The sequence below is a fragment of the Pinus tabuliformis genome, chromosome 7, assembly GCF_031772625.1.
Source record: "Pinus tabuliformis cultivar Carrire ecotype Pingquan chromosome 7, CPIR1, whole genome shotgun sequence".
In the NCBI taxonomy this organism is placed as follows: domain Eukaryota; kingdom Viridiplantae; phylum Streptophyta; class Pinopsida; order Pinales; family Pinaceae; genus Pinus; species Pinus tabuliformis.
The window spans coordinates 365385622-365408546 of record NC_142293.1 but is presented as its reverse complement, the minus strand read 5'-3'; the positions used below and the strand labels follow the sequence as shown (position 1 = coordinate 365408546).

Sequence of the window (22925 nt, the reverse complement as noted above, 5' to 3'; positions counted from 1 at the left end):
CACCACAACAATTGGAAGAAAAAAGAGAAAAAGGGCTTTGTTACAATTGTGATAGAAAATGCACTAAAGGTCATAGGTGTGCTGAGAAGAAATTATTTTACATAGAATATGAAGAGGAGGAAGAAAAGGATCAAGAAACATCAAAAGAAGAGGATATACGTCAGGACACCACCCCAGAGAAAGAAGAAATGAATCAGACCATATCTTGTAAAGCATTGGCAAGAATTACCACTCCTCAAACTCTCAAGATAGAAGGACATATCAAGAATAAAAAGGTGCAAGAAGTGAAAGATCACATCGAGAAAGAAGAAATGAATCCAACCATATCTTGTAATTCAATGGATGAAATTACCACTCCTCAAACTATCAAGATAGAAGGACACATCAAGAAGAAAAATGTTCAAGAAGTGAAAGATCACATCGAGCATCAAGAAATGAATCCGACCATATCTTGTAAAGGACTGGAAGAAATTACCACTCCTCAAAAGATAGAAGGACATATCAAGAAGAAAAAGGTCCAAGTAGAGAAAGATCATATCGAGCATGAACAACAAGTTCTCCAACTTTTAAAGGATAACGCCACTTCGGTGCAAAATCAAATGAAACAACAGGTAGATCAACATCGTAGTGAAAAATGTTTTGATGTGAGTGATTGGGTATTTTTACTGCTACATCTCAAGCAAGCTATTTATGAGAAGGAAATGTTGGCAATACTACATGCACTTAAAAAATGGCGACCTTACCGAATGGGAAGACGCTTCAAGGATGAGGATGTGGAAGCTTTGTTTTATGCTATTTATATTATCCAACCAAATTGGATAAATGAAGCAACGGATGAATGGAAGAAGAACGAAGAAGTATGGCCACTTATTCAAAAGTTGCAAAAGATCCCAATTCAAGCAATATTGCCAGAAATTGAAGAGGAAGGAAAAATCATATTGGAACCTGGAGCAGTCACACAAACAAGAACCCGACAGCTATGAAATCGATCAATTTCAGAGTATCTCATCAAGTGGAAGAACTTACCCGCTGAATATTCCACATGGGAGGACAAGAATTTTATATAGAAGCATCAAGAACTACTCAAGCGTTGAGGACAACGCTTTTTGAAGGAGAGGGGCATGTTAGGCCCCTATACTACTAGTGTAACCCCTTATTGCTATTAGTATAACCCACCTATTATATTGATGTACCCATGTAGTGCCCATATTGTTACTATTATGCCACATAGAAGCCCACCATTGTTACTGTTGTGCCCTACAATATTATTTTTATGTAGGCTTTGATTGTATTGGGACCACTTAGACTCCTATATATAGAAAGGAGGTATTTTCATTTGTATCATCCAAGAATTGTTCATTTATGTAATGTAAAGGAGGTTGCCCCCTCGAAGAGGCTGAATTCTAAGGCGTTGATCTATCTTTTCTATCTTTTCTTGAGCTGGTTTCATAACAGAGTAGTTAATGTTCAATTAACATCTCCTGAAATTTTTGGGATTTCTCCAAGAATTGTATATAGCAGAGAAGATTTCCCTGATCCCACTGAGCCACAAATTGCTACCTTTTCTCCAGTTTTAATGTGCAGATTTATTCCCTTCAATGTTGGCTTTGTCAATGAATATTTTGGATCCCAGCTGAGTATGGCTTGATGAATTTCGATGATATACTGGGATTTGGCAAGTGCTTTCCTCACAACAAAATCTGGTCTTAGCTTGTCATCTTGTAAGAACTTGTCCACACGATCTAAGGAGACTTTAACCTGAATTAATATAGCCAAAAATTCAAGTAGCATTCTCACTGGATCTTGTATCACACGGAATGTTGCAAGCACTGTAAATATGGTTGTGGCAGTTAACGGTGGATCCCCTATGATAGCACACCTAGAAAAAACTATAGATGAAGTAACGATGGGTGACATCCAGTAGAGTATGGTACCATATGTTCTAGAAAATTGTCCTGAAGACAACCATTGAACTCCACAGCTCAGAATTTTTCTATCAGCTCTTTAAATTTTTCTTCCCATGCTTGTAGTTTGATTATTTTAATACTATTAGGAATTTCAGATGTTATTCTAAGTCTTTCATCCTGTGCAGTCATGCACTCAGCTTAGCACTTCTGGAGGGTTTTGGCCAGAGGTTTGTTTAGAATGAGAGTAAGAATGATGATGAGCAAACCTGGAATAGCTGCCCATCCAACTGTGGCAAAAAGGATGTCAATTGCTACACATATTTGCAAAGGGACGGTTCAACCCAAATGCAGCCACCATGGAAACTCTCCAAAATGATATGCATCTACAGCTATGTAGTTTACAATCTCACCAGTGGCATGTCCTCATCTTCCTAGACTGGACAATTGAAGTTGTTTCTGATATACATCTGCCATCAAGGCCGAACGCATTCGCATGCCTGTGCGTCTAGAATTGAAGTTTTTTTTTTTTTTCTTAGGTGGTCCAATGCATGTTCTGAATGTAGGGAAGTCTGAAATTCTGTTGACTATCATTCAATGCGGTTAAGAAGTTCTGCTATTGGAAAGTTTGATTGGGCTGCATTGAATTAAGCAAGGCTGAAACATTATTGTTGATGTTGTAGCTATAGTTGTTGTCCATGTTGTTGAATCTCTCTGCAGGGTTGGTTTCATCATCCCCATATGCTAAGGAGAGGGTCCTCTTGATAGAATTGAATTTGTTGTCATTCTCCACTGCTAATTCTTCTTGTTTTGGGACAACTTCATATCGGAAATCGCTATTTTTTTTCATTGTTATTGCGGAAATTGTTGTGAGAGAGGTTGGAGGACTGGGCTTGAGGTAGTCTGCTGCTGTTTCCATTTCCATCCATGGCTTCATCGTTTAAAAATGCATCTATGAAAGGATCGTCACTCTCCAACAACCCACTAAAAGAGGCAATTTTGGGCAGTTGTAGTTTGCTTTGTTGATCAATATCAGGCAAAGAAGCCATCACTTCATCTACACTTGGTGATTCATCTCATTCTACCCCTTGTACTCTTTGAGAATGACCATTTTTCTTGTAAATTCGGCACATCACCCAATAATCAAGCTGGAGAACAGAAGTGCCATCAAAATCAACAATACCAATTTTAGTTGAATGAATCAATTCCTATTCATAAAGAATCAAAACACAAGAACTGTGAAAGGAAAATCATTCATATTGATCAATATTCAAGAAGACATCACTTTGTAGGGTGTGTTATTTGTATTTACACAATTGATTTTTTTGTTCAATCAACTATGCTATTCTCTGTGCTTTTGCTGGGTTCCTTCATCACCACCATCATTGGGAAATTCATTTCCCTCTTGAAGTATGAAACGAGTAGCAATTCCCAATTGATCTCACACTACCACCACAAAGAAGCTAGCAATCCTGATATACAAATCGAATCAGCCATCCTATCAAGCAATCCATGTAGTTCTCAATCTATAGCTTTGATAATCCAAAACTCAAATCTTTTATATCTAATATGCACAGAAATTTTCACATTAATATGTCTAGATCTCATTCTAAGATCTTTACAGATCTGATACAAAGTTTAACCAGATTTTTGATACTATGACAAGCAACATTAACAAGTCTTGGAGTCTCTCTTATGTAATGTCTCCTCCTTATTTGATAGAGTTGAAGCTATATGAGCATCGACTGCACTGAAGGGATCATCCAATAGATAAATGTCAACATCGTTATATACTGCTCTAGCCAACTGAATCCTTTGTTTTTGTCCTCCACTCATATTCAATCCACCAAGATTTTATTGCCTTCTTGTATTGAATTTTGTCGATTGGTTTCCCATAGAGTATGTTATCTCTGACAGTACTACTTTGAATCCAATCTGTTTGTGCCACATAGGCAACATTACCATATACTTCAACCTGCATGTAGTCCAATCAAAATGTTTATGGAAGAATTTTTGTATATAGAAAGCAAAAAAGCTTCATCTACAATCTTTTTGAACTACGAAATGGTTACTTTTGCTCAAGAAGAGTAGTTAATGTTCAATGTACATCTCCTGAAATTTTTGGGATTTCTCCAAGAATTGTATATAGCAGAGCAGATTTCCCTGATCCCACTGAGCCACAAATTACTGTCTTTTCTCCGGTTTTAATGTGCAGATTTATTCCCTTCAATGTTGGCTTTGTCAATGAAGATTATGGATCCCAGCTGAGTATGACTTGATGAATTTTGATGGTATACTGGAATCCGGCAAGTGCTTTCCTCACAACAGAATCTGGTCTCAGCTCATCATCTTGTAAGAACTTGTCCAGACGATCTAAGGAGACTTTAACCTAAATTAATATAGCGAAAACTTCAGGTAGCATTCTCACTGGATCTTGTATCACACGTAATGTTGCAAGCACTATAACTATGGTTGTGGCAGTTAATGGTGGATCCCCTATGATAGCACACCTGGCAAAAACTATAGATGTAGTAATGATGGGTGACATCCAGTAGAGTATGGTACCATATGTTCTATTAAACTGTGCTGAAGACAACCATTTGAACTCCACAGCTTGGAGATTTTCTATCAGCGCTTTAAATTTTTCTTCCCATGCTTGTAGTTTGATTATTTTCATACTATTAAGAATTTCAGATGTTATTTTGAGTCTTTCATCCTGTGCAGTCATGAACTCAGCTTGGCACTTCTGGAGGGTTTTCGCCAGAGGTTTGTTTAGAATGAGAGTAAGAATGATGATGAGAAAACCTGGAATAGCTACCCATCCAACTGTGGCAAAAAGGATGCCAGTTGCTACACATATTTGCAAAGGGACGGTCCAACCCCAATGCAGCCACCATGGAAACTCTCCAAAACGATATGCATATATAGATATGTAGTTTACAATCTCACCAATGGCATGTCTTCGTCTTCCTAGACTGGACAGCTGAAGTTGTTTCTGATATACAACTGCCATACAAAGTCCAAAAGTATCCCAATTTTTCCCTTTTGCATGGGCTGAAGTTGGAGAAAGCTTTCAGCATCAGTGGCCATTTCATTCTGTTAAGATTTAAATAGAAATTGTTTTCTAGATTGTAGCAGACCTGATACTTTTCTCTATAAACCTTTACAACATTAGCATGTGAAAGCAGCAAATTGTGTGCAACAATGTCGGGTTCTGTCGCAGAATTTCCTGCTGTGCAGTTCCCAAATGGAGCAGAGCACCTTCTAGGAGAAAAAATGTCATTGTCATAACGAAGAGCAGCAACAACCCGTGGCTCATTGAATGTCATCTAGTGTTTCACCCTGTTGCCAAAGGTTTTGAAGCAGAACTCTGCGAATTTTGCATAGCCCTCACTATGCAACAAAAAATGATATGTATGTCATTATTAATACCATGGAAAGTATCGGAAGCTGGAAATTATGAGATGGGTTTTGAATTACATGCTCTGTATCAGTGCTAATGAAATATAGATAACTGACACAACTCCATAATTTAGCAACCCTCCATAGGTTGTTTCAAGCACTTCCGATAAATCTTAGTGATAAAGATTTGCATAGGGCGTGATACCCAAAAATGAAATGAAATTTTACAACAGTGGCTAGTGAAGGCCAAACAGTAACACTATAACACTGAGAGAACTTTTATATAAAATTCATAACAATGATAAGGCCATAGTCACAGAAAACAGATTGAATTGAAGAAATTACAACAATAAGAAACATATGCAATGTTTTTATTACAGGACTTAAGTGGATATAAGCCACAAGAAACACACAAGAATGCACCACTCTACATGACAGAATCTGGGATTTTAGTAATGAATGCGAACAGGCGATACCAATTGGTAGTCATCCAACACGTCATACCCACAAGAAGTATTGTAAGTCATAATAATAAAAATTGTAGAGGGCATGATATCTAAAAATGAAGTCAAATTTTAGCGATAACAGCGAGTGAAGGCCAAAGGCTAACAATGTAAATGTCATAAGAACAAGAGGGCCTTAGTTACAGATAACACTTTGAATTGCATAAATTGCAACAATGAGAAACACATGCAATGGTTTCTATTATACACAACTTCAATGGAAATAGACCATAATCACATGAATGCACCAGTCTACACCACAAAAAGCCAAGGTTTTAGCCATGAACACAAACAGGCTATACCAATCAGTAGTCATCCAACTGGCCATACCCATAGGAAGTATTGTACAACATAAATCACAAACTACAGAGATTAAATGTTTCCTTCCCAGAAATCCATGAATACAAATATGCCAGAATCTCAGGAATCATAGATCACAAACTACAGAAATTTGAGTTCATGCCAATAAAGGCAAGCCATCAATACAAATAGGCCAGAATCTCAAGAATCATAGACCACAAATTATTTGAACCACAGACTGCCATTTTAAATGATATACAAGCATTGAGCAAAGACACAAGAAATATTGTAGAACATGGACAAGGATGTAGTAAGACACACTGAAAACCAACATGATAGAACTTTTTAAAGTTGTTATAACTAAACCTAACAGGACAACTGCATTAGAACATAGATTGAAAGAAGCATGAATAAAACAAAGCAACGGATGATACAAAATAAGAATAAGCCGCCAGAACTACAATTCTTCCTATCACAACGATTAAGAGACTACTGGAATCCCCCGTTTTACATTTTGAAAATTCAAAAAATGCATTAGCTGAAGGAATTTGTATGAGATGCTAGCACAATTACCTCTTTTAAGCAGGTAGTTAATGAGATTATTTTAATATTGGACACCCTTGTAATTGATCCAACCTGCTCCTTCTGCATCATCAAATACACACAACTTCAGAAACACGGTTATAAATCATAGATCCATAAACTATACTTTAGGGATCTGTTCTATGTTTTTAAAAGTTATAGTCTTTAATGTAAGTAAATTAGATATTTAACTTATCAATTTAATACAGTCAAAATATTTCATTCATATATTAAGTTTGGACAACGATCAAAACCTGAGTATCTACCTACTTGGAAAACTCCTATACCAAGTTATCGAGAAACTATAGGCATCCATGTTCATATTTACCATCAACTCTACGTCGTTCTGTGAAACAAATATTTGCGGTTAAATTTCCACATTTAAATAACTCAAGATAGAAACAAAATTTTTCCTACAAAATCTTCTTCCATTGAAAAACCCATAAATTTTATCATTTGAATTCTCATGAAAAAAGGTCCAAAATGGACAAATGGTAGAAGATGCATATACCTTATAAAGATGGTATTCATCCACCATAACATTGGCAGTGACATTGTTAGCTACAATCCTTGAAAAGAAAAGCCCAAACACCCCTAAAATCTAAAAAACCTGAATGTGTGAAAAACATTACAGTGCAAGGATATGATTGATCCAATGATACCAACTTAGTTGTGAAAAAATGCATACCTAGTTGACGGATAAAATTATCCCAAATGTTCAGCCCTCATCCATCGGACTTGGCAACTCCTTCCACCTGGTAAGTCCCAGATCCATAAATTATACTTCAAGGGACCATTCTATATTTTTGAAAGTTATTTGTACGCTGAAGCAAAAGCTGGAATTTAATGTAAGTAACTTAAATATTTAACTTATAAATTTAATACACTCAAAATCTTTCATTCATATATTAAATTTGGACAACAATCAAAACCCAAGTATCTTCCTACTTGGAGAAGTCCTAGACCAAGATATCGAGAAACTGTAGGCATCCATTTTCATATTTACCATCAACTCTACATCACTCTATGAAACAAATATTTGTGGTTAAATTTCCACATTTAAATAACTCATGATAGAAACAACATTTTTCCTACAAAATCTTTTTCGATTGAAAAAACCATAAACTTTATCATTTGAATTCTCATGAAAAAAAGGCCAAAATGGAAAAATGGGAGAAGAAGCATATACCTTATAAAGATGGTATTCATCCACCACAATATCAGTAGTGACATTGTTAGCTACAATCCCTGAAAAGAAAAGACCAAACACCCCTAAATCTGAAAAACATGAATGTGTGAAAAACATTACAGTGCAGGAATATGATTGATCCAACAAAGCCAAATTAGTTGTGAAAAAATGCATACCTGGTTGACGGATAAAATTAACCCAATGTTCGGTCGTCCTCCATCGGACTTGACAGCTTCTTCCACCTGGTAAGTCGAAGTCGTCATTCCGAACACAAAACCCTTGGGAAAACTGGCTCTAGTCAACCCGCCAGTGTCAACCTCTTGACTTGGCTGCCATACAAAGTGCTCAGTAATGCAGAGATTTATATAAAGGAAAAGAAAGATAATCATCATTCCCATCTCCACTTCCGTCACTTAGCTCACACTCTCAGTGTGTTTTCGTGTATTTTAATTCGATAAAAAACACACAGTGCCAAATATACACCATTCAAACTTCAGAACAACTATATATCATTTAGGTTCAACTCAGAAATATTACATACCATGAACAATAGCTTGCCACAGCCAAATAGATGCTAGGATATGCTTCAGGCAGTCATACTTAACCTATATTTAACACAAAAAATTGCATACCACCACGGAATGTTGCAAGCACTGTAAATATGGTTGTGGCAGTTAACGGTGGATCCCCTATGATAGCACACCCAACAAAAACTATAGATGCAGTAATGATGGGTGACATCCAGTAGAGTATGGTACCATATGTTCTATTAAACTGTGCTAAAGACAACCATTTGAACTCCACAGCTCAGAGATTTTCTATCAGCTCTTTAAATTTTTCTTCCCATGCTTGTAGTTTGATTATTTTCATACTATTAAGAATTTCAGATGTTATTCTAAGTCTTTCATCCTGTGCAGTCATGAACTCAGCTTGGCACTTCTGGAGGGTTTTGGCCAGAGGTTTGTTTAGAATGAGAGTAAGAATGATGATGAACAAACCTGGAATAGTTGCCCATCCAATTGTGGCAAAAAGGATGCCAATTGCTACACATATTTGCAAAGGGACGGTCCAACCCCAATACAGCCACCACGGAAACCCTCCAAAACGATATGCATCTACAACTATGTAGTTTACAATCTCACCAGTGACATGTCTTTGTCATCCTAGACTGGACAGCCGAAGTTGTTTCTGATATACAGCTGCCATCAAGGCCGAACGCATTCGCATACCTATGCGTCTAGAATTGAAGTACCAATGCCTTCGAGAGAAGGACTCTATGAGCTTAACTGCAAATAAACCTTCAACAAGAATGATGTTTTCATTTTGGAAAGACTGTTCTCTACTTGCTAATTGTACAAAGGACCGCATAAACAGAGGTGCAGAAATTGTTGCTGCTGATCTCATAAATGCAAATACTCCCGTAACTACCATATCTTTCCAGTAGCATTTTGATAATGCTTTGAATATTGTCTGTTTGTTTAATGGTTCTTGGTTTCTATGAAGATCCCATGCTTCTGCAAATGCCTTTTGAGTTGTGAATGCTTCATCTTCAGAGGGTAAATGCGGTATATCTTTGAGTTCCAGTGTTTTTGAATAGCCTAGACGTAGTAAAGGATCCAACCATTTGAAAGTCAGACGGCTCAAAAACCCTTCTTTACTCAATGGAGTAACTTGGATCTCTTCTTCTGCAGTTTCCTTTAATAGGGGATCTGATAAATCCTTAGTGTTGATGAAGATATGGCATCTAACAGCTTTAATAGCACAACAAAGTAGAAGAAAACAATTTACCCATGTAGTAATATCTAGGATTGTTTTAGCAGAGAATGTTTCAGTTGAGAAAAATTTTGCTATAGAGGAAAGGGCTAATAGTGATCCTAAAACAAATTCGATGGTCCACCAGGTAATGGCAACAATGGCTGGTGGTTTCTTGAGATTTAGCTTTAACGAAATAGCTAACAAAAACAAACCATGTAAGAGCTTTTGCAGTGATATCCAAGATGCAGAAGAAGACCAGACATATTATAAACACTGCACACTTTTGAAATTTTAGCAAACAGGAAGAGTACATGGAGTCCTGGAGCAGACCTTGTATTCACCAAAATTGTTGAACGCACTCGCAGATTCGATGGAAGATGTTGCTTACCATCAAATTTCGTGTCTTCTGGTTTTGATTTTGAGATTCCCTCGGCTTGGGTCTCTTCAAGTTAAGTAGGGAATTACAAGATTCAGAAAGCGCTAGACTCTGCATCCTCCGATCTAACGTGCAGAAAATGAATCTGCCAGAGTGGCCTAGAGGGACCCAGGGGAGGGGCTGTCGCCAAATTAGCTACACAATCCTTCACAAAATCCAGACTGCAATTGTCCGCCTTTGTAACCAATTTGTAACTATTTCCAATGAATTTGTAACTGTTTTGATCAACGGTTCAAATTTTTTTAATCGTCTAACATCTAACCGTACGGTGTCCAAGAATGACAGGTAGGCGAAAAAGGGGATGGATTTTAGAGGAAAACACCTTACGGCGTAAAAATAGTAATTTTAAGGCCTTTTCTATAACAAAGCTACAGTTAATGGTCACGAATTGCAGAAGACGAACCAAAATTGAACATCTCCTCTCGCATTGTGAAAGTTTGTGATCATAATGCAAGATTAATTCTACAAATATTAAATATTCCCTAGGAAGAATAGAATAGAAAATATTTTATTAAACGTCCACAAAGCCAAATGGTCAACGAGAGAGAGAGTTAACAGTTTTAGGAGGCTATATATCATCTTGCACTTTCATAAGGCCACAAAACTTGTATAGCATAGCCATCTATTTCATGAAAAAATCATTCTCCCGTCTACCACATTGTTTCTCCTTTAGCTAAACTCTTTTATTACATATATTTAGCTCCTAATATAGTGATTCAATACTAAAAACAAAAACAAAATGTGACAGCTCCCAATATTTCTTCTTACTGGATAAAATCGTGACAACTGCGTGGTCTCTGATTTGATTTTGATAGAGAGGTGCCAGAGGAAACCATCTCAAAATCCTTGGATGGTTGAGAGTTGAGAGAACGTTGTTCGTTATTGTTCCGAATGCGCCGTGCCGTGTGCAGCAGTTAGTTACTTCCTTTCATAGATTGAAACCAGTGTTCCAATCTACTCATTCATAGATTGATACCAGCGTTCCAATCTGTTCTGTTTTCTATAAACACGATCCGAGCCCCATCGTCGATGGATTGATTGTTTGTCGTTTCCAACTAATTACAATTTAGAGTAAAAAATTAGAAGGTTGTCTTCAATATTACTTCGTACACTTCTCGCTCAACTGTAGTCAACTTGGTCAGCTCTCTCGCCTGGGAGACACGGGTTCAAGTCCCAGCAATGCTGCAATTTTCTTTATTTATACACTGTAACCCGAAAAGTTTCACAGCAAGGCAAACGTTTCTTGTTTGTTTGCATTCTCCTAGTAAACTGTTGGATCGTCATGATATGTTTTCCGACGCAGTGTTTGTGCTCCTAATCCTTTTCAAGGAAAGGAAAAAAACACGATATTTCTAATTCCTATTTGAAATAGAAATTTGTATATATAAATTGTATATTTAGTGTTTGAAATAGGAATTTGAATATCGATTGTATATTTACTGTTTTAAATCGAAATTTGAACATACATTGATTGTATATTTACTGTTTTAAATCGAAATTTGAACATACATTGCGAATGCGCCGAGCACTGAGAAAAAGTTGTGTCAATGTCAAAGCCTAACCCAAAAAGGGCTAGGGCTATAATTCTGCTTGCTGTTCTTCCTCCAGAAAGCCCAATTACTTCACACATCAAACAGATTTTGCCCTATAGGCTCTTCTAACAAAAACTTGGATCCAGATCTTCCCCATGGAAAAACCAAAAATGAAACAGCACAGATTTATCAGCATCTGTCCTGCAGTTTTAGGCCGGTTGCTGTGGCTAGTCTCCTCATTGGGTGTTAATATGATAGCCCGCCCCACCCCCGCCCCATCCCTATGTGGTAAAACCACACCTGTCCAAACAGATAAAGCTTGCTCAGGATGCTCATTAGCGGAAAGATTGAACTCTACATATGCGTGTTGAAATTTTCTTTTAGTTGCTTGATCTTTTCCGAGAAGATTGGGGAGAGGATCTAATTCTGGAGATTTACACTCTGCCATTGATCTAGTCAGCTATCTTGGAATCTCCCAAAATTTGAATTATGTAAACCCCTTTTCCCGTTGCCAGCCTTATCCGCAACCACAGAGAATTCAGTTTTGCCTAGTTATGTGTGCCCTCTCCCAATGCTTCTTTGAAACAATTTGTTTTTGGCTTCCTCCGAATATAAGACGACTCCTGTGTCCTACCCCAACTTACTGTGTCTTGCTCCCTTGCAACTCCTACGGAAGGCAAAATAGTATGGTTATTTCAATGATGTTTCGGAATATTCTTTCGTAATATACCATAAGTTGAAGTATTATTATAAGCCTTGATATTAATTTAGAATTTAAATATTTTAGTATTGAGAAGGGTTGGAAAGTTGATTTTAGTATCATTTTTTGTTTTTATAATGTTAAATGAGAGTAGTCAAATGTAAATAGATTGGTTAACCGTGCCATTCTATCAAAATAGGTGGTCATTAATGCTAAATATGATTTACCCATTTCATAATCTTATTAGTAGGGCAATAAAGTCATGTTGTGTCCTTTAAAGTGTCACATGCTCCTCAGATGGCAACTAACTAAAGAGGAGGTCATTAATGATGAAGATGATTTGCCTACTTCATAATATGGCAATAAAGCATAATGGGTGGTAATGAGGAGAGATTAGAGTCTTTATGTTATACTCGGTTATGTGATTTTGTATTATTCTTTTTCTAATCGTAGTGGGCTTACTGATTATTGGAATGACTTGTATTTTTCGAGATTCTAGTTTATTGATTGGTGATTAATTTTGGTAAGGTATTCTTTTTTATGGTGGTAATCATGGAAAATTTTAGGGGCGAATGTTCACCCTTTGGCGAAATTAAGGGGTTTTAAATTTTTAGTGGGTGAATATTTTGTATCATAGTACATTTTTACAAATCGCTTCAAATAGCCTACCTTATTTTAAGGGACAGGGTAAAAAAGGTAAATTTAGCCCTTGAAATTAGGAGTTACAACCTTCCATTCCCCCTAATTTTCAAGAATAGGTTTTATTTAAGTGAATCATATGGGCCAATACCATATTTATAAAAGAGGTATGGTAAATTAATAAAAATTCAATAAATGAGAGGTATGGTAAATAAATAAAACATTTTTTATATTTACTCCATAAGTCACCTTATATACATGCTTGGGTGTAAACAAATAAAATTATAAATAAAGTGGAGGTATGGTAAATAAATAAAACCCTTTTTTTATATTTAGTCCATAACCCTCTTTCTATTTATGAAGGCTCAAAAAAGAGGTTTTATTTAAGTGAATCCTATGGGCCAAATACCATATTTGTAAAAGAGGTATGGTAAATTAATAAAAATATAAATAAACGAGAGGTATGGTAAAAAAATAAAACATTTTTTTATATTTACTCCATAAGTCACCTTACTCCAAAAGTAGATTATATTTAGGTGAAACCTATGGGCAAAATATTATGGGCCAAATACCATGGGCTAGATTATTATTAATACCATGCAAAAAAACATTATTAACCCTAATATTAGTATTAATAAAAATAAAAATGGCACATGGTATTGACACATGGTATTCATGTGGAATGTGGCCTATTTAAATGGGGGAATTAAACTAGCATAGATCCATCTTTACTCCGGATCTACTAAGCGTATCAAATATCATGATATGCAAACTAGCATAGAGTGAAAAATATTTGATCCCTCTCGGGGCTTGTGGATCAAGAGTAAAAATGGATGTTGTAATTTAATATATGTTAAACATTTTAAATTGGTTAAAATAAAAAATAAATAAAAATCAATTATTAATTTTATTAATTTTTAATTTAATTTTTAAGCTCTAGGTTTATGATAACCCATGGTATTGACCCATGGTAATACCATGGTATTCATGTGAGCATAGACTATTTAAAGGGGAAATTCTATTAATTCTATCATCTTAGATCCATCTTAATTCTGGGTCTACCAAGTGCTCAGAGGGATAAATAGATCTCATCCTATAAGAGTGGTAGATGTGGAGTTAAGATGGATATAGGTTGGCTTTTATGATAATTAAGATATTAAATAGACTTAGAAAATTATATTGTAAAAACATCTTAAGGTGAATTGTTAAAGCTACATTTAATCACTTCACAAAATTTAGTAAAAAATACCAATATCTCCATTAATATTGGTTTTTAACTTTTTTTGATTTAACAGAAAAAAATCAAAACAATGAAACCTTATCACTCTTTTCGCATCACCCTCGCAGAAGATTTCTCACCATTTTTCAAACATTCTCAATATGATATCTTCATGAAAATGTTTAGGTACTGATGTTGGATTAGTTGTTTGAAAAATAAGTTGGTTTGTACAACCTTTCATCTTTTGTGCTATTCTTAGTTTTCCCTAATGATTTGTAGGGCTTGGAGCCACTGCACCATATTTTCCTAAAAGGTGGAGATTGTTCACCAAAAAGGAAATTAATCTACATGTTACAACGCTGTTAAAAAATGCAAGACTTATGAGGGTAGTGAATTATGCTAATAAGCGATTTAGATTGGGAGAGAAGTAATTAAATTTTATTATTAAATTGAAGATTTACAATTAAAATATTAATAAATCTACATTTATATATTCATATATTGATTGGAAGGATTCTCACAATGGTCACTTCTTTCAATTAGATCCCCTTCAAGTCCTTGGGATACCAATACTTTCTTATATAATATATTTGGGGCTTGCTACTTGTTGGCGTGTTGGGGTAAACAAACTTGATGTGTTTTTTTTATCTCGCAATTGGAGCCTATGGAATAAGAAAGAAATTTGATAACTTGAAAAAAATGGTAGCTTGACAAAAGTTGTAGAGAAAATATTAATCTCTCCTACCTTACAGAACTCATTGTCAATATCAACACCTACAAGATCTTTGTTGTGGAATATTATCAAAACTAATAGAAGGATATGAAAGAGTGTATTGTAAGAATATTGACAAACACAACCACTGAAACTTGGAACATTGTTTGTAGGAAGAGAAAATTATGTTTCTTTTTCCAAACATGTATGTTAGTATATTACAATTTAATGAATATGTTTTCTTATTATCATATATGGTTTCATACTCTAACAAAACATTCGCCAAGACTTCACAATGTTTTATTATTTAGTAAAAGATTTTCCATGGTCTTACAAGATTTTATAATTCAGTGAAAGATTCTCCATCAATGTACAAGATAATATAATCTGGTGAGAGATTCGCCAAAAAAATTATATATACATATTATATTATTGATAAAATCGCCTCCCATCTTTCCTATGTATCATGGGGATTAGCCCATTTATTATACATATAAATTTAAGGTGGTTCTTAAAATTTTCCCTCGTGGTAATTGGTTTGTTTGGTTTAATGTATTCAAGTATCAATAAATCTCTTTGTTATTTTCTTGTAATACAAGGAAGTGTTTTCTTGTTGAATTTTAATATTTAAAATGTTTTTAATTATTATATACTAAGTGTTATTTTTTTTTTTTTTGTAATTTAATATTAACTTGGTGAGGCTTTTGAAAGTCACTTGATTTAGCAAATAAAAGATGTATATTTTCCATGTGTTTTGGAGATAGTAACGTGTTGTGAATATTTTATGTTTTAATAGTTTTTTTAGTCTATATATGGGTAGATGACTATTCTATTATCTTTGCACTCTATGAATTTGTTCAAATCTCACTATCTTGGAGTATTCAAGCATAATTTAATTTCTTTCACAATTAGTGTAACCTATCCCTTGTCATCTTTCAAATTAGAGGAAATTTTATTGGTTGTATCTAACTCCTTCAAAGCATTCTATGTTATCATTTTCATTGTTATTCCATGGAATCTAATCTATTTCTTGAAATAAATTTAGATAAATTTGGTTACAATTTCGTGTTGGAAAATCCATATTAGTTTTGCAGACATAATTTCTACCACTTTCTATGCATTTAAGGGATGGAAGGTATTGTGTGCTAATGAAATTTCATGTTCTTTTTTGTGCTTCGGTTTTATTCAAATAGAGGATTATTTATTTTGCAGTTTATGAACTTGTCTGGTCTTGTTGGCCTAGAGTATTACATCTGTCCCCTTGAGGTTTTGTTGGCGCCCTTAATTTCAATTTGGATAGAGGAATTTTTGTTGGAATAAGGAATTATTAAGGGGGGTGAATGAGTAATAATGAGGTTCTTAAAAATTCAAGTCTATGTCTTTTAATTATTTTCACTACTTTCAGTTACTTGTGAGAGCATTCATACACAATACAAATGAAAAACAAGATAAGGCATTGACACGTACATGTAATCCATCACATGAACAACATACACATCTTGACACTGGTATTTTTATGTGAAACCCAAGGGGATAAAAACACCAATCTATTGTTGTTATGATGTAAATTAAGCACCTACTTGATAAATCAATTTGTTTCTGAGCATCCACTCACCGAAAGCCCCAACCCCCTTAATATAACAAGCCACTACTTGCCAAAGAGGCAACAATCTCTTATGACTACAGGAAACTACCTATTCTAACCACTATTCTCCTTTTCATACAATTTTAAAACTAAAAACATAGGAAAATGCATATACAAAGAAATACAAATTTTGTCTGCTCTAGTACCAATTCCTTTCTTTCAGCTCCCATGTTCTCCTTCAAACTGGGCTCTTTGCTGCTTAACTAGCCCAGATCTTGACCCTATAATACATCATCTTTCAATGATGCTTAGCTTAGTCACACACCCACAACAATGCACACTTTAACTCCCAACTACTTTTCATTCCCCCGCCAATGCATAACAAATCTCCACAATTTTATTTTTGTTCCACTGTGACTAATGTTGTCTTTGTTACTTTTATACCTGATGGTGTGCTACAACATGGTATGATATGTTGTTCCATAAACAAGTTGCTTTCACACTTCAGCAAGGCTCCCCATTCTGTTGTAACTTATGTTCTCAATCACGACGCTTAAGTTAATGTAGAGGATGAACTACTGAGTGATTCCCTATGCTGAGAATTAATTATTAGTAAAATCGTGCGCTCCATGCTTACAAATTGATCCAAGTGAAAACCTATACCTTAAACATGGGTTTTTTATGTTTCAAGTCAATCTCTTCTGCACCGAACCACCTTTTTCATTTAATTCTTCATGGAGTGCCATAAAAGATTATGGAAAGCTAGCTTTCATTTGAGTCAAGCCCACTAAATTTGCCTTGCAAAACAAGTTCCTTGTTTCCTTTTCTATGTTCTCTATAGTCGCCATTAATATTGACACTAGCTCTGATCCTCGTCCACAGTTAATGAAGTCACCAATAAGACAAGAAGACCATGTGAAAATAATTCTTGGGCATTTCCTTTAATTGTTGGTCGGAGGGGCGTGATTTTACCCGATTTGCCTGCTTGTGCACCTATATTAGACTTGACCCCTAAATTTTTTGTACACCTGAATAGGGACATTTTCTATTGTTTTGAGATCATTCTATTCATTCAATGCCAACAACTGAATACACGAGAAAAACTTCATAAAACAAACCCTTGGTGCAAACTTTGAGGTTCTCCCACGTCATCAATTTATGGTATGTTGACATCATCCAAGTCACACGGATCCTTATGTATGGTGGCATGTGTCACCTAAATTTGGTTTGTTAGGCCATCCAAAAAAACCAAAACTGCATGCCACAGGTACTCCGTGCTGCCACATCACGCTGACATCATCTGCCACATTTCTTGTACCGGGTCTCACACAAGCCAGAGGTCGGGAGTCGAGGCTTCATTCTTCTTGCTAAACATTGTTGCCCTGCCCAACCTCTGACTGGTTTGACTAGACCCAACTCTCATCTTGACTGACTACCGACTGCTGACTTAGAGTTGGTGCCACACAAGTCAAGGGTCAGGGTGGGGTTGGGGCTTTGTTCTCCTGTTGACTCTATTATGTGGCCTGACCTCCGATAAGGCCTAACTCACCTAAGTCCCAACCTTAGTTTAAAATCTACCCAAGTACTAAGCGAATGAGATTTTATGTCTAAAAACTTCAACTAACTATAACTACTAATCCATAAGGCCTTTTATAGAGTATAGCATACCATTGTAACGATCTTCTAGAGCACTATCTGACTATTCCATAATCAAGAGCATATAAAATAAACACATGGGGAAGAAATACCTCCAAAGTCTAGGAATTCACAGCCATCATAATCTTCTTTTTATGGATTCTCCAGTAAGCCAATGACTGTGATGATTCTCTACAAAATACTGTAACAACCATGGGACTCCCCCTGAACATCATTCACATCAATGCCAACAATTGTTGCCTCTATCCTTAGTGTTATTCTAGTTGACACCTATGCCGACATAGTGAGCACCACCAACAATCTAGACATTGTCAAACATCTAACAATCTCTCCCTTCGGAATTTATGGAAACACACTAAGATCCTCCTGAAACCAGGCATAGATTGCTTCATCATTGATCTTCTCCATAGCACTAGTAATATTCTCCCCCTTTTTCATTAATGGAAAAGGAATCTGCTAAAATATCCCCTTGAACAACTGCAACCTACTATTCAATTGATCCTTCAAGTTGTATAGTTGCCAACACTCATTATAATTGATTCATTTGGGAGGAAGTTTCATAAATTTATCTTTTTGTGAGAGATACATAAAGGGTTCCATTGCAAGTAGCTTAGTAAATATGTCTGCTAGTTTTTCTTTAGTGGCCACATATTCAAGTCGGACAATATTAGCAACAACTTGTTCTCTTAAGAAATGAAACTTATTAGAAATGTGTTTGGTCCTTGAATGCATGCAAGGATTTTTAGAGATGCCGATTGCACTTGTGAACTCATACATGATTGGAATTTGATTAGTGAAATCTACTTTAATGTCCTTCAAGGTCTGGCTCATCCAAAGAATTTGTGAGTAACAAGTAGCAGCTTCAATATACTCTTCTTCTGTAGTTGATGAAGAAATGGAGTCTTATTTCTTGCTAGCCCAGGACATTAAGTAGTTTCCCAAAAATAATGTTGCACAAAAGGTGCTCTTCCTGTCATCAATATTGCCTTCCCAATCAGCATCAGTATAGGCCTTCAATTTAAACTCTTTGCTTCTAGAATACGACAATCCATAGTCTCGAGTATACCACCTCTATTTGGGCATACCCTTTGCAGTCTAGTTGATCCTTGTTCCTTATTACTTGACCATGGTCATTTAGCTTATTTTTGTAAACTCATTTTGTTCCTATGAAGTTTTTCTCTTTTGGTCTTGGAACAAGATCCTAGGTGTCTTTCTTTTCAATTTGATCCAACTCTTCGTTCATAGCTCTCACCCAGTACTTATCCCACTTTCTTGAATCAGATTCTTAGGCTCAACGCGAGATAAGAGAGAAATATTTTCACAACTTTGCCTGCCAACAAATCTCCTCCTGGTATGAACACCAAGTCTTTGATGTCCATAACTTTGACTCTCAAGAAGTTGTTTTTGTACATACTTGGATAGTGTTTTGGGCCTTGCATTTGTGCTCATTTCTTCGTCTTTCATGTTCTGAAGATGTGATGGCTGAAATTTATTTACCATATGAGTTCATGTTTCCTTTGGTGGACTCACATTGTGCTATAATTTCGTCTACTACAATATCAATGCAATCCTCAACTCTCTTTGTCTTTTTATTGTAGCATTGGTATCCTTTCCTTCGAGTAGCGTACCCGATAAACATACCCTCATCGGATCGTGAATCAAACTTCCCAAGGTTTTTATTATTTCTTTTGTTAAAGAATTTATTTCCAGACACCTTATAGTGTTTCATTGATGCAAATCTTCCCTTCCACAACTCGTAGGGATTTTTATCAGTTTTAGGCTCGAGTTGTGTTATGTTTGATAGATATATTGTTTCTTGTGTTTCTTCTCCCCAAAAGGTGTGAGATAGATCTGCTTCATTCATAATAGATCTTCCCATCTCATGGATTCTTTTATTATTTCTCTCAGCTACCCCATTTTATTGTGGAGTTCTGGCCACAGTATATTGCCTCCTTATGTCATGCTCTTCACATAATTCCTCAAACCATCTTAAAGTGTATTCTCCTCCTCTATCTGATTTTAAGAATTTAATCTTTAGATCTTTCTCATTCTCTACCTGACCCTTAAAGTTCTTGAAATTCTTAAGTTGTTATAATATTTCTTTCAAGAGAATTATCCATGTGGCTTTGGTAAAATCAACAATAAGCAACATAAAATATTTCTCTCCTCTTGGGAATTTTGTTCTGGTTGGGTCATAGATATCTGTTTGAATTAGTTCCAGTGGTCCAGATGAAGTGAATTCCTTTGTATTGAAATGAGTCTTGGTATGCTTACCAAATTGAAGAGATTTGCAGATTGAATTAACAAGCCTTGATAGACTTGGAAATCCTCTTATAACTTCTATCTTGCTGACCTTTATCAAACTGTAAAAATTCATATGACCAATCTACCTGTGTCACATCCATATTTGTTTCATCTTGCTCAAATAACAACACACTCTAGAGTCATCAAACACATACATTATTGTGAGTTCAAAATTCATTTCCTACTCACTTTCCATTCTCTTCATTTCAAATCTCACGACCCTTGGATCGAAAGGTCACATTATAGACATTATCACACTTCTGGCTCACATTAATCAAGTTATGCTTGAGACCCTCTACATACAACACAATTCGAGCTTTAGTATTTTCATCAAGACTAACTATGCCCTTACCCTTAATTCTTGCTGGGACATTGTTGTCGAAAGTGGCAATGTTCCCTCTATCCTTTTATTTTAGCAACATGAATTTTCTCTTATCCCTAGTCATATTCTTGGAATAACCATTATCCACATACCATTTGTTCTCTTGATTATGTGCTGATAGATCAAGTCCATATTCCTGTTCTTTCCAGACTTGAGTTTCCAATACTTCTTGGCCTTTTGAAAGGTTGGTTTCCGAGTATTTTGGGATTTATGAGGATTCTTAGACCTGCTTTTTCATTCACTCACCTTATGCCTAAAATTATTTCATTTGAAGCATTCAACATTGTTACACAGTAATTTGTCACCGTTGGTCACCGTCCCTGTTACCCCTTTCCCGTACTTTGGAGGACTCATTCCGGGACCTGTGAGAAGTGACATAACTTGAAAACATTTGCATTATGTTCCCCTAAGTATGGACTTCATGTGCCTTGAAGACACCTCTTGCAAAATATCCCTGAAAAGTGCCCTTTTTCCATTAGTGCGGGTCCACAATGTACTACCCGCGCCAATGAATGAGATCCTCAAAAGAAGGTGCAACCATTGGCGCTTTGTCTTAGAGTAACACCCGCGCCAACCAAGTTTGGAAAAGATTTTTAACAAACGCACGCCCAGATGTTTTTTCCCTTCAAGTCATGAAGTCTTTTGAGGATAAAGCTCATCTTCTAGATGTCGAGAGTCATCATCTATCCCTTACATCTATCCACAGTGACTTTTTGGAGATAATGCCAATCCATAATGGGTGTCTTGATTCATTGTATTTTCTTCCCCTTCTCCATCTATAAAAGTCTGTCCTCATGCATTTGACAAGCTAGTTTTTGAGTAGTAGTGATAATGCTTGTCTCGAGTGATAGTAAGAGTCTTGGAGCATAGGGAGGTTATGCTGCTGGAAGTCTGAGAGAGAAAGGTCTATTGCAAGACAAATATAGCTGCTCGCCCAGCCAGAGGATAGATTCAACGTCAGAACTTTGGTTGTATCTTTCTCTGTTGATTATTCATTAATGAACGACTATCATTATGGTTCCGATCTTATTGTTCGCTATAATAATGTTTGATCTATATCCTTTCTGACTGATATATAGTTGTATTTAGTGGATTTTATGCTTGTATTCGCTTCGTTCTTTGCATGTGCAGGTATCCATTCGCGGAGATCATGAGGATCGTGACCTGCCGGAGCAAGGGAACGGGAGTATCAACTCTTCTACGACACTAGCGTTGGACTCCAGTTTGGTTCTCATAATCCACTTTCAGTTTGAAACTAGGAACTTGCATGGTAGCGTTAATTGATTGTTGCTAGACCCATTTTGGGCTAGTGGGATCGCCTCTGTCCGCAGAGGGGATTTACCTCTCCAACAATTTGGTGACTCCGCTGGGGACAAGCTATTTGTTGTTTGATTCATAAACCTTGGACGAAGTCTGAAGCACGGCCAGGCAGCCTTCGAAACGCTATTGCTTTGCATTAGCGAAGTAGATCAACGCCACTTCAGTCAATCTCCGGTTTGCTTTACGAACCGAACAGCTTGGAGTTTGTCTTGCATTTTGGTTTTCTCTTGATTGCTTGCGTAAATGAGCTTTCTAGGTTAGTTTTATAGTTGTTTCTTGTTGTTTGATTTGTCTGAATACTGTCGAATAGACCCTGAACTGCTTGATTTATTTTTTAGGCTAGCAAACTTTATTGGCGCGTTTTTCTACCTAACAGTCGCACCAGTTGGCGCATGTTGCACAACAGCAACTCGCGCTAATTCCTTAATAGTGCTAGTTACAGGCTGACAGTCGCGCCAGTCCTGTGAACTTTGCCAGTGTGTTTGTTGGAAGCTTTTTAAACTCAGATTTCTGTCTTTTTACATCCTTTTCAGCTACTGGAGTGTGTCAGAACTCTGTTTGACTGGTTTTTTACCTTTATCCTTCGGGTGTTTGCCTATTTCCATCGATCTTATATCCCAGCCCTAGAGCATCTAGTGGCTTTGTATATCGAGCCTTCCGAGGGAGTTTTTGGTTCTTTGATTGTCCAGTCAACTTTTTGGTTGTTTTCCGCACTTGTCTAGTGGTTGTTAAAACTTATTATTCTGTGCTTCGAGCAATTCACCTCTACCTCGTTTGCATTTTGCTTGACTTCGTTTGAGCTTAG

The 22925-nt window shown here is 36.2% G+C and overlaps 1 protein-coding gene across 1 annotated transcript; it reads right to left on the bottom strand.

Moving 5' to 3' along the window:
• Window positions 1-1467: 1467 nt before the first annotated feature.
• On the bottom strand, window positions 1468-12051 carry LOC149247486 (ABC transporter C family member 8-like). Its single transcript, XM_089444330.1, has 5 exons — window positions 11781-12051; window positions 9078-9631; window positions 8879-8923; window positions 8057-8209; window positions 1468-1758 (listed from the first exon to the last, which is right to left on the bottom strand). Exons 1-5 carry the CDS (start codon window positions 12049-12051, stop codon window positions 1468-1470), a joined length of 1314 nt encoding a protein of 437 aa, XP_089300456.1.
• Between the last annotated feature and the right edge of the window lie 10874 nt (window positions 12052-22925).